Consider the following 12,327-nt stretch of genomic DNA (forward strand, 5'->3'; position numbering starts at 1 on the left):
AGAAATCAGCTCTGACACACAGTGAGATAAACTTATGATGGCAGTGAGTGGGGTGCCAGCTTCCAAAGACAGGGCAACTATGCATCATGCCTCTTCTGAATATTCCACTCCAGAGAGTACATCTTCAAAACGTGGTGGAGCAATTCACACAACCTGGCGGGCGGAAGGCATCTCAAACCCCTTACCTTCCCTGCAGACGATCATCCTATGCTTGGTGGGAGTGCAGAGTGCACTCCCAACAAGCAAGTGTCAAAAGTTCCCTGTCCCCAAAGGCCTCACAATCTAAAAAGAAACCTAAGGTAGAAACCAGAAACAGCCACCGGAGAGATGTGCTGAGGTTGTACACAGCCAGTTGCTCTCCCCTTGCTAAATGTAAGAGCTCCGGGGGTCGGGGGGAGAAGCGGGCCAACTGGCCCGCCAGCCAGAAACTGCGGGCAGGGGGGAGAAGTGGGCCAGGCAGGCCGGTGGAGATGCAGATGCTCTGCGCCCGACCCAGCTAGCTTTACTAAATGTTCCAAGAGATTCAGAATCCAATTGTGTGTGAAATAGGAGTAAGTGTATTAAAACCAATGAATGTACATTATAGCAGCACTGGCACCAGCACATCAAGCATCAGAGCTGGGTGTATTTAAGAGCCCTCTTGGATCAGGAAACCTGAAATGAGTTTCAAAAGAACCTCAAGTATTCCCAATTTTTAATGCACATGTCCATTCACTGCATCACTCCAGCTTAAACTATTAATGTCTAACACTGGCCCCAAGGCTAAAGCTATAGATGCACCTAATACAACTGGCTTAAAAGGGGCTACATCAACATACGTGTTTTCAGGGTCAAGGCTGACTAAAAAACATCTTGCCATTCTTCCGCAGTACACATCGATCCAAGAGGATAATTTGTTCCATCAAATGCAAAGAATTTATTCAAACCAGAAATTATTAACACATCAAAGTCCATGCTTTATAGCACTGGAGTGACAGGAGAACGATTGTGCCTCTTTCCCAAAAATTAAATGTATAGCTGTATTTTGCCTCTTTCTCAAAATTTAAAATGTATAATTGTATTTTGTCCAGGCTACATATTTTTTGTGCAATGAAGACTTAATTAAACATTGTATAACGTGAGTAATGAAACCTCAAGCAACACATACTGACCCTCACAATCACATCTGGAACCTTTCAGGGTGAGGGAGCAGCAAAAGGTAGAGCAATTAAGAGAGAAGGAACAGCAGCACGAGGTGCTCCATGCTTTCCCAATCCACTATTTACAGAGAAACACTAAAAGAGAGAGCACACTGTATGGTCACCAGAGGGAAGTCACTTACTACTTTGCACTAGCCAGATCTCATCTGACATACTGTGCCCAGTTAAGGGTGCTGTACTTTAAGAAAGGCTGAAGACAAATTGGAACTGGTTCAGAGAAGGGCAATGAAGATAGTCAGGGGTCTGGAAAACAAGCCCTATGGCAAAAGGTTGAAGGAACTGGGTAGGTTTAGCCTGGGGCAATGGTCCCTCTAATTTTTTTCATCACTGTGCAGAATGAGTTTTGTTCTGGGTGGCAATATCAAGGCACTGTGTGCACACATGCATTCAGAGTGAGGACTTCCTAATTCAACCTGAATGGGATCAAAAATTAACTGAGCGGACATTAGAAAACTTGTGAGCACACACACACATGCACGCCTTAGAGGGAACAGAAGCCTGAGGGGTACATGACAGAACTCAATACCTGGAGGGCTGTCACACAAGAGAGGGCAAAGATTTGTATTCTACTACCCCCAGAGGGCAGGGCTAGATTGAACGGGCTTACTTTAGTTAAGGACAGTTTCCAGTTGCATTACTTTAGTTAAGGACGGTTTTCAGTTGCATTAGGAGAAACTTCTTAGTTTGACAACAGAACACTTGGGAGGTGGGGACTCCCCCTTACTGGAGGCCTCTAAGCAGATGGTAGTCATCTGATGGGAATAGTTAGCTCTGGATTTCCTGCACTGAGTGGGGCAGGTTGCACTCAGGGCTGCTCAACTTCCGCCCCCTGCAGATGTTGGCCTACAACTCCCATAATCCCTGGCTACTGGCTACTGTGGCTGGGGTTTATGGGAGTTGTAGTCCAAAAACAGCTGGAGGGCCAAAGTTGAGCAGGCCTGCACTAGATGATCCACCAAGCCTCCAACTCTATGATTCTATGTCAATGAAAATAAGCTTGCCATGAAGAGTAACCTCCATCACATTACAAGTTCCCAATCCCTCATTCTGCCTTGCTAGAAGGTGCTGTAGAGAAGGCCTTGACAGATTTTCTCTGGATCTAGGAGCAAGCCCAAAACACCAAGGAGCCAGACAATGGATGCTTGACAAAATCAGTGCTATCACTTAGTGATGGACACTGTGCGGGGATAGGGAGGGTAAGTGTTTTTGTTGTTCTTGTTGTTTCTGCTCTGTACTTTATGGTCCTGTTGTGTATGTTTTTTAAGCTTTGAATTAAATTTGTATTTTTATATTCCAATTTAATATTTTTATTGTGTAATTGTTGTATAGTCATATTGTTTTAAATGTTTTGTAAACCGCCTTGATATTATTTTAATGAATAAAAATAAAAATTTAACAATAAATACAAAAATAAAATATTCCCAAATGTGGGTCTCTCTTATGGCCTGCTGCCAGACAGGCATTTGTTTCCCTTCTACACCGGAGGAGAGACTCAGAAAATGTTTCCTCAGGACTGCATGAATGTGTTCTGTTCACTTTTGGTTTCACTTTCTATTCCCCTCTCCTCTCCTGTGCAGTTATATCCAGACTCCTCCTGTTTCCTCAGATCTAGTCCATTCTCCCAAATCCTCCATTTATTGACTTTTTTGTCTTTGCACTATTAGAGAGGGCGCCCACCTGCACAATAGAACTGATCAGGTCTGTTATCTCTCATCCCCATATACTGCTGTTAACAAGTTCATAAAATATAATTAGAAGTTATGATTAATATTCATAGAAATTATTATTAATATGATATCTTTGACCTAGTTCTTTATGAATTTTTAAAAACCTGGTTTAAATTGTAAAAATTCAATTTAAATTTTAAAATCCGATTTTTTTTAAATCATCAATTTTTATCAGCACTGCTGTCGTTGTTGTTATTATTTTACATTTTTTATCCCGCTCTTCCTCCAAGGAGCCCAGAGCGGTGTACTACATACTTAGGTTTCTCCTCACAACAACCCTGTGAAGTAGATTAGGCTGAGAGAGAAGTGACTGGCCCAGAGTCTCATAGCAGTGCTGATGTCCTCTCTTGCACTTCTCCAATCTTTTCTGAGAACCATGATGCAAGTCTTACCAATTTAACATGGTAGATATGGTGTTTCTAGTTTATGACCCTACCACTCTGATGTGCATATTAAATTTGCCTTCATAAGCAACATAGGAACATAGGAAACTGCCATATATTGAGTCAGACCATTGGTCTATCTAGTGCAGTATTATCTTCACAGACTGGCAGTGGCTTCTCCAAGGTTGCAGGCAGGAGTCTCTCTCAGCCCTGTCTTGGAGAAGCCAGGGAGGGAACTTGAAACCTTCTGCTCTTCCCAGAGCGGCTTCATCCCCTGAGGGGAATATCTTGCAGTGCTCACACATCAAGTCTCTCATTCATATGCAACCAGGGCAGACCCTGCTTAGCTAGGGGGACAAGACATGCTTGCTACCACAAGACCAGCTCTCCTCTCCTAATTCAGCTTAAGTGCTGCAACTTTTGGAGAGGTCTTGGTAGTTTCCAAGTACCAAAGTTTCACATGGACTTTTTCAAAAAGCTTCTAGCCCTTGTGATTTTGGAGCTTATACAGCTTGGGAAACGTCATTCAGAAGCCGGATCGTGGGGCACCTCCCTTTAAACATTAGGGCTTCCCCAGCCACTTTAAAGCGGAGAGCAAGTCCATACCTGCAACCACGCTGATCATGAAAATGGCCAGCACCTGTGTGCTGAGACCATGTGGGTGCCGGCATCAGGCACAGCTGGGAGATGCACTGTTGGCACATAATTAATCCTGAGAGGAGTAAGACGATTTGAGCAATTGGAGGAGGAGCTATGGGCCTGCTCTCCTCCACTTCAAAGGGCTGGGGAACAATGTTCCCTCTAACAGGGAAGGATTCCCAGATGTTGTTGACTACAATTCCCAAAATCCCCAGCTGCAATGGCTTTTGCTTGGGGATTCTGGGAGTTGTAGTCAACGACATCTGGGAATCCCTGTTAGAGGGAACACTGCTGGGGAAGCCTTGTTTTTAAAGGGAGGTGCCCTGCAATACAGCTTCTGAACTGAGTTTTGGCACATCCTATATATCACACACACACTCTAATGTGTTGGACATTTTTATTATTCTTTTGTATACAGACCACATCTTTTTCAAATCAGCGAGTACAGTCCAACAATACATATAATTATACAACACTTAATTAATGTAGGGAATTCACCACCACAAGATCTAGCAAAAACTACTAGCTTAGGACACTTTTTAGAAGTATTGGCCAAAGTTGATATATCTGTCCTCCAGCAAGGCCATTCCTTCATTACCAGGAGCTCTCTGACGGCACTCACAAATTAGCTAAACTAATCCCACGATAACTTAGTTTCCTGGAACAAGCAGGTAGTTTGGGAATCAGAGGGCTGCATCACGCTTTGTGAACTCTGGTGCCCCTAAAATGATAAAGAAGTTAAGTCATCCTATTTCACTGTATTTGCCTGCCTTGCTCAACAATTAACAGGACAGCTCCCCAACCTTGGAGAAAACCACCATGGGGGGGGGTCGGTCAAATAATCCTCAAATGCAGTTATAAAGAACAAATAACTCTTTTTCAAGTTGTAGTGCTTGAGCTAAGCAGAGACATTTCATGTCAATTCCCTTCAACAAAGGGCACAGTTAGATCCCAACAGTGGAATCTGATGGATCTAAACTGCAAATTTCTCATTCAACTGGCAGACTAACAAAGATTGCACAACCATCAAAAAGAGAGACTTCTTTCAAATTCCTATTCACTGCCACCGGATCTTTTTCAAAGGACATGTTTCTTATGCTCATTCTGAGCCTAGGGGCAATATATTTTAAGGTGCCAACAATATTACATGAATATTCACAGTAGATGAATATACATCCCCTAAGGAGGGGGAATCACTTGTGAACTTTCTTACTTTCCTCAATTGCAGACTTTGGTGAGGACGTTTGCATAATTGTTCCTAATTACAATGAAAAGGCTATCAGAAATAGGCTTCTAAATGAGCCATAGTACTGTAATTGATAGGAACATAGGAAGCTGCCATATAGATGAACCATTGGTCCATCTATTATTTTGTTGTTGTTGTTGTTGTTATTACTATTATTAATTCAATTTCTATACCGCCCTTCCAAAAATGGCTCAGGGCGGTTTACATAGAGAAATAATAAATAAGATGGATCCCTGTCCCCAAAGGGCTCACAATCTAAACAAAACATAAGATAGACACCAGCAACAGTCACTGGAGGTACTGTGCTGGGGGTGGATAGGTCCAATTACTCTCCCCCTGCGAAATAAAGAGAACCACCATATTAAAAGGTGCCTCTTTACCAGGTTAGCAGGGGTTAACTAGCTCAGTATTGTCTACTGCACAGACTGGCAGCAGCTTCTCCAAGGTTGCAGGCAGGAATCTCTCTCAGCCCTGTCTTGGAGAAGCCAGAGAGGGAACTTGAAACCTTCTGCTCTTCCCAGAGCAGCTCCATCCCACTCTGGGGAATATCTTACAGTGCTCACACTTCTAGTCTCCCATTCATATGCAACCAGGGCAGACCCTGCTTAGCTAAGAGGACAAGTCATGCTTACTACCACCTCTCCTCTCCTCTAAACTGATAGGAGGCTGGACTTTGATGAAAGGGACCCAGCTCCAAATTTCTGCTCAGCTGTAAAGACAACTGGGTGACCTTAGAAAGTCACTAGCTCTCTAGTTTCACAATCGTCCTACCTCACAGGACTACTGTGAAACTAAAACAATAATATGTTTTACATTTACATTTCACATTTACATTATTACATTTATATCCCACTCTTCCTCCAAGGAGCCCAGAGCGGTGTACTACTTACTTAAGTTTCTCCTCACAACAGCCCTGTGAAGTAGGTTAGGCTGAGAGAGAAGTGACTGGCCCAGAGTCACCCAGCAAGTATCATGGCTGAATGGGGATTTGAACTTGGGTCTCTCCGGTCCTAGTCCAGCACTCTAACCAAGACACCACGCTGGCTCCAGTCCCCCAAAGAATACAAAAGAAATTTAATAAAGTGTCACATTAAAGCATGTGATCCACAACATTTCCCCTACCTCTCAAGGAACTATGGGAGGTGCAGATATAATGCTAGTTCCCCAGTGATCACAGTTCACAAAACCCCTGCCCCAAAGCTGGTCAGCTCACCAAGAATCTAAGGGATTATGTAGGTCAGCTAATGCTTGCCTGTCTTCTTGCTGCACACGAGCTATTGGGGGGTACATTTTTTAAAAAGAAAAGAAAGCTGGGGAATGGGCACTCACAGAAAACATTTATGTGGTTTTCAGAGCAGACTCGAAGCCATCAACTAGGATCAAACCCACAGTCTAAGTTCACTATCTTGTCTCCAACAAAAACAAACATGAGAGGAAATCAGAACTCAGGAGTGCAAAAATGTGGCATAATCAGCTCCTATAAAAGCTCCACACCACTCACCCATGAAAAAAGATGACATTATTGCAAAAATATTTATATTTGTATCCCATCCATCTCCCAAGGAATGATATATATCCCACCCATCCCCATCTTATCCTCACAACAGCCTTGTGAAAGAATGACTGGCCCAAGCTTACCCAGGTAGGGAGCTTCATCACTGAGTGAAAGTTGAACCTGAGTCTCCCCAGTTCTAAACTGATGCTCCAACCCAGGGCTGAACAACTTCAGCCCCCCAGCTGTTACTGGACTACAACTCCCATCATCCTCAGCCACACTGGTCAACAGTCAGGGATGGTGAGAGCTGTCGTCCAATCTCTGCAGGAGGTCTGAAATTGTGCAGCCCTGCTTTAATCATTACACCACACTGGCTCTCAAAAGAAATAAAACTATTAGAGAAAGTGCATGTGGAAAATGTAGAGGCAAAGCAAAAAGGTAGCTGAATCCAAGTGGATGTGCAGGGAAGGGAATTATCTGGGATGTTGTGTGATAAGTGGCCACCACCAACCGCTCCAAAAAGCAAATGTGCTGTTAGAAGGCATTCCTCTCTTTTTGGCAACCTCCACTGCTCCTTTGCCCTTCACTACTGTGCTTTGAATTATACACATGCTCATCCTACACAGAACAAAGGGGAAATGGTGCATTTATTTTTACTGTATGAGTCAAAACATTGAACAAACTGGGGGGGGGGGAGGGGAATACGATGGAGGAACAAGCCACAACAGAAATAGGAATGCTATGGTGGATGTTGGGATGGGATAAGCAGCAAAGTAGTGAGAAACAGATGTGGTTTGACTGAACTGAAAATAAGTTGCAGATAGCAAAGCTGTAGTGTTTTGAACTTTCTGGAATGCAGGATGAACATGTGTATAAGAACTTCCAGAGGGGGCAGCTGTGCTAGATGGTGACAGGGAAAACCAACAAAGAAGCGAGTGGCCCCATAAAGACTAACAGGGTTGTTATGGAAGAAGATTTCATGGACTAAAGCCCACTTCATCAAATCTATCCTCAGCTGGCAGATTGAACATACTCAAACCCAAGTATAAAGTTTATAAACTACGGGGACAAATGGTTAGGCAATGCAAGAGGAAAAAGCCCTATTCAGACATTATTTTGTACCTGCATCCAGATGTCTGTACACATGTACATGTTTTTGTGTGAGTGACTGTTCCTGCATCCATTTTAAAAGGGAACCTGGCTACAGATGTCTCAAATGCACTGTACAGACAAGAAATGTACTACTGTACATGTAAAGTGTGCTGTCAAGTTGCTTTCGACTCCTGGCAACCACAGAGCGATGTAGTTGTCTTTGGTAGAATATAAGAGGGGTTTCCCATTGCCTCCTCCCGTGCAGTATGAGATGTCAGAGATGATGCCTTTCGGCATCTTCCTATATCACTGCTGCCCGATATAGGTGTTTCCCATAGTCTGCTGTACCTGCGCTCAACTCAAAGTGTTACTAACTGTGCCTCCATACAGATTTGTACTTGTATACAAAGACTGTACAAGTGTTGAACATGATGTGTTAATAGGACTACAATCTATCCCAATTCTGTGTAAAAATGAAAGGTATACAAGGTAAGCACAGTGACTATTCTGTATTACTATTACAAGTAATAGTAATACTATACTATATCATTAGTATAGTAATACTATACTTTATTACTATTCACAATAGCAATACAGGTGATAACAGTCTTCCTGATCTTGCCATACTAGCTTAACACCAATAATATGAGAAGGAAACCACTATCCTGACTGAGGCCTAAAAAAAGAGATCAAGTTTTCTGATATACAGTATTCTAGTTCAGCAGTTTCATGCTTAGTTGGTACAGAAAGAACCATAATGAAAGGCAAAGGATAATGGGGAAGTCCTGAAAGATATGGATGCACGTCATTTGGACCCAATCGCATGGAGTAACCTAAAATAAAATGTTGTAACATAGTAATGGCCTGAAACACTCAGGAGGACCCTATCCCTTCCCTTATTTTCAGCTGCAGCTGGCAAAGTATGGGATGTGGTGATGGCTACCAGATTGGATGGCTTTAAAAGGGGCTTAGACAAATTCATGGTGGACAGGTCTATCAATGGCTACTAGTCTGGTGGCTGTGGGCCATCTCCGCCCTCAGAGGCATGATGCCTCTCAATATCAGTTGCAGGGGAGCAACTGCACGAGAGAGGGCGTGCACATACCTCTTGCCTGTGGGCTCACCAGAGGCATCTGGTGGGCCACTGTGTGAAACAGGATGCTGGACTAGATGGGCCTTGGGCCTGATCCAGCAGGAAATGTAAAGCATGGAGGAAAGCTAGAGGCTCTCTCCTAGCTCAAGGCTGCAAACAACTTCAGCCCTCCTGCAAATGTTGGACTACAATTCCCATAATCCATGCCTCTTGGCCATGGTGGCTGGGGATGATGGGAGTTGCAGTCCAAAAGCAGTTGGAGGACCAAAGTTGTGCAGCAATGTCCTAGTTTCACCAGTGTAATACAATGACTCTGTACCACTGGGAGGGAGGTTGGGAGAAGAACTTCAGGACAGCAATAGGAAAGGAATTTATGACAGTATGGGGATGAACTGTCCCTCAATGCAACAGTTATTAGGACCCGGTCAAAAGAGATCTGCTGAATTTTGGAGTTATTTGAAACTTGCACAAGATCCCCAAGAACACAAAAACTGGATCTTGCAAGCCATAGTAAAACCAAAAAGCTAAAGAACTCTTTATAAGCGGCCTATTCTTTTCATACATTGATTCTTTTTTATTTCAATTAAGTTCTTGAGGTGCTCTGTTGTGCAAAAAAAAAAAAGTACATCACAGAAAGTCACTAAAAACCAATCATTGTGGAAATATTTTTCTTTGGCTTAAACCACATAAACAAAACAGATTTCCTTGTATGTGTGCTCCTACTACTCAGATTCAAAGCCTGTGTTGAAACATGCCACAGAACTTTCCTTCCCTCTCCACACCACATACACACGATTTTTGCATGGGCAAAGACTTTTTACAATGCCAGTTCTCCCAATTATACTATCATAACTTCAGCTAACTACTTTGCTACTGTTGGGTCTGTGAACAGTTCCACCAAAGTGTGGAGAACATGAGGCAAACCACAAAACACAGGAAGAGATGCTGGGCTGTCCAATAACTCCCTTGCAACAAATAGGGATGTATGGAGGAAGGTGAATTTGGAAGCAATACATGTTTTCGTCCAGGAGAACCAAAGTTACTCTGAATCCAAGAAGGGTCCACACAGCGTGTAAAGGCTACTATTCTAAACATCATTTACTGTACTTCTATAATGCCTAACAAAGAGAACTCCAAAAGATTTTCAGTAAACCACCTAGAGATTACAGTACAGAAATGCAATGCAATCAATCACTGAAAAGAGATCCACAGTGTAAACAAAACATCTCTCCTTGTATGTGTGCACTGTACGTACTATAGAAATGCAATCAATCAATCCTTGCTTGCTATGAAGGACGTCCCAATGAACAACATAACTCACCTCCAAGTAAGCATGCTTAGGATCACTTTGCATGGTTAGTTCCCCCTGGGCTACATAGAACCACCAATAGATTTTCTAGAAATAATAAAATTTGACCCAGCACCCAACATCCTCTACAGAACGCTTCTCTGGTGGCAGTAGCATTTCCAGTAGCAGTTAGTTCCAAAGCTAAATGAGGGGGTTAGTCATCATACAAATCAACTTTCCATTAAATTTTTATTTTGTAAAGTTGTTGATCCCAGAAAAACAAGCATCCTTTAACCTTGCCCAATGCATTAAGAGCCACTCTTTCAATGTTTTAACCAGTCCAGGAAAAGAACGGAAGCAGACTTCTCAAACATGGTTGAATGCTTTTATTTTAGGACACAAGTCACAGTGTCCTAAATGCCAGTCTACTAATTCCTTCCTGATCCCCATTCCTGTCATGGCACAGGTCATATATACAAACAACCAAAAATACATACAATCTAAGCAAGCTAGAGAAAGAGATAAAACTAAAAGGACTTTCAATGAAAGCACTGGTTCCAAATCCCAGCTGGGGGGGGGGGTCAAAAGACCAAGTGAAGGAGGAGAAAAGGAATATGTACAATGTGAATAAGGAAAGTAAAAGAAGCCCAAGGTTAAGAACACCAGGGAGGATCCAAAAAGGAATAGGGAAGAGTCCTAGGGCTTGTGAAAGATAACGGAGCCTGGTGCAAGAGAACAGAGAGAACTGCAGATCTGAAACAAACCGGATTCTATAAGGGAATGTGGGATTCATTATAGCAAAAGGGAAGCTGCAGGCGATCTGTATAGGTACAGGGGACGTAATGCACGGGAAAGGAGACGGGGAGTGGAAAGACATTAAAAAACGGGGCAGGGGAGCCGTGCTTGGGAAACAAGATGGGTATCTATAACGGGAGTTGCAGTCAAAAGAAAACGGGATAGAAGGGGCGATAGAGGATCGCTGAAGGGGCGCCCGGATCGGCGTAGGAGGGAAATGGGAAGAACAGATGGTGAGAAAGAGGAAGCAGAAGCGGAGCGGGATGGAGATCGGAGAGAAAAGCGCGCAGTGCGGGGCTTGTCAGGAGGGAGCAGGGTCCGCCAGGAGGGCGAGAAGCGAGATCTCCAGCCTCCATCCCACAGCACGTCTACTCAGAAGCAGAGTCCCACCGAGCCCAGCGCGGCGGGCTGCAACTCCTACCCGCACTTTCTTGGGAGGAAGCCCCACTGAACTCACTGGGACTCTTTTCTGAGTGAACACGCACAGGATCGGGCTGTCCAGGCGCAGGGAGAGCAGCGGCTAGGAGCGGGCCATGGGGAAGGGAGGCAGCTGAGCCGGCAGTATGGAAAGGAGAGAGGATTAAGACAGGGGTAGCTTACACTGGGAGGCTCCTGGGATGCCCACCATCGCCAAGCTGGGACCGACGACGGCTTCCCTTTGTTCCGTCCTCCTCGCCAGACACGACGGGTAGGACAAGAGCGCAGGCAGGCGACGCCGCGCTAGGCCCCTGCCGCGGCCCCGCCCCCTCGCCTCCAGGCCCACCCCGGCGGATGACGTCACATTGCCTCCTCTTCCCGCCCCGCCTCCGGCTCCACACCCTCCGCCCGTTCTAGCGGAGCTTGCTCTGAAGGTCTCTCGTGTCAGGGTGCCTGAGGCGGGCAATGGGGGTCTGTCTGCTCTGGGAAGTTTTCCGCTACTTTCGTAGGAAGGCAGTGCTTGTGGCAGAATGCGGACTACTGGAATAAGTGCCAATAAAGACCATTTTAATTAACTGATTGATTAAAATATATTTTAATGTGTTATAAATAAACAAATTCAATGGGGCTTGAATAAAATTTGCAGGAGCATCAGAAACTTCCGGTTGAATCCGGTAAACGGGGTGGCAGGGTGGTACACTGCTGCCCTGATGGACTTCAGAAAAAAGCAGAGGGTATCTAGGGAAAATAGCACCTAGGGCAAGCACTGTAATTGCGCCCCCTGTCCAAACATCTGACACCCAAATTTCAGATAACTTTACCATAATATCAGGTGAAAAATACAAGTCAAGCTCGTTAATCTTTTAATATTTCAAAAACTATTTAGCAGTGGACATAGACAGACCAAAAATGCTGGAAAACTACAAATGTCAGTATGCTGGAGCTCATGAAAT

The 12,327-nt window shown here is 44.1% G+C and overlaps 1 protein-coding gene across 2 annotated transcripts in view; it reads right to left on the minus strand.

Moving 5' to 3' along the window:
• CBFA2T2 (CBFA2/RUNX1 partner transcriptional co-repressor 2) overlaps positions 1–11,712 on the minus strand; it is a 126,652-nt gene extending 114,940 nt beyond the window's left edge. Inside the window, exon 1 of one of the 2 annotated variants that reach the window (XM_053246043.1) lies at positions 11,558–11,712. In XM_053246043.1, the coding sequence (XP_053102018.1) occupies positions 11,558–11,585 (28 nt within the window). In that variant the 5' untranslated portion in view covers positions 11,586–11,712. The remainder of the gene's footprint in view (positions 1–11,557) is intronic. The other variant, XM_053246045.1, reaches the window with a different exon arrangement.
• Between the last annotated feature and the right edge of the window lie 615 nt (positions 11,713–12,327).

This window comes from Hemicordylus capensis, chromosome 4 (assembly GCF_027244095.1).
Source record: "Hemicordylus capensis ecotype Gifberg chromosome 4, rHemCap1.1.pri, whole genome shotgun sequence".
NCBI classification, from domain to species: domain Eukaryota; kingdom Metazoa; phylum Chordata; class Lepidosauria; order Squamata; family Cordylidae; genus Hemicordylus; species Hemicordylus capensis.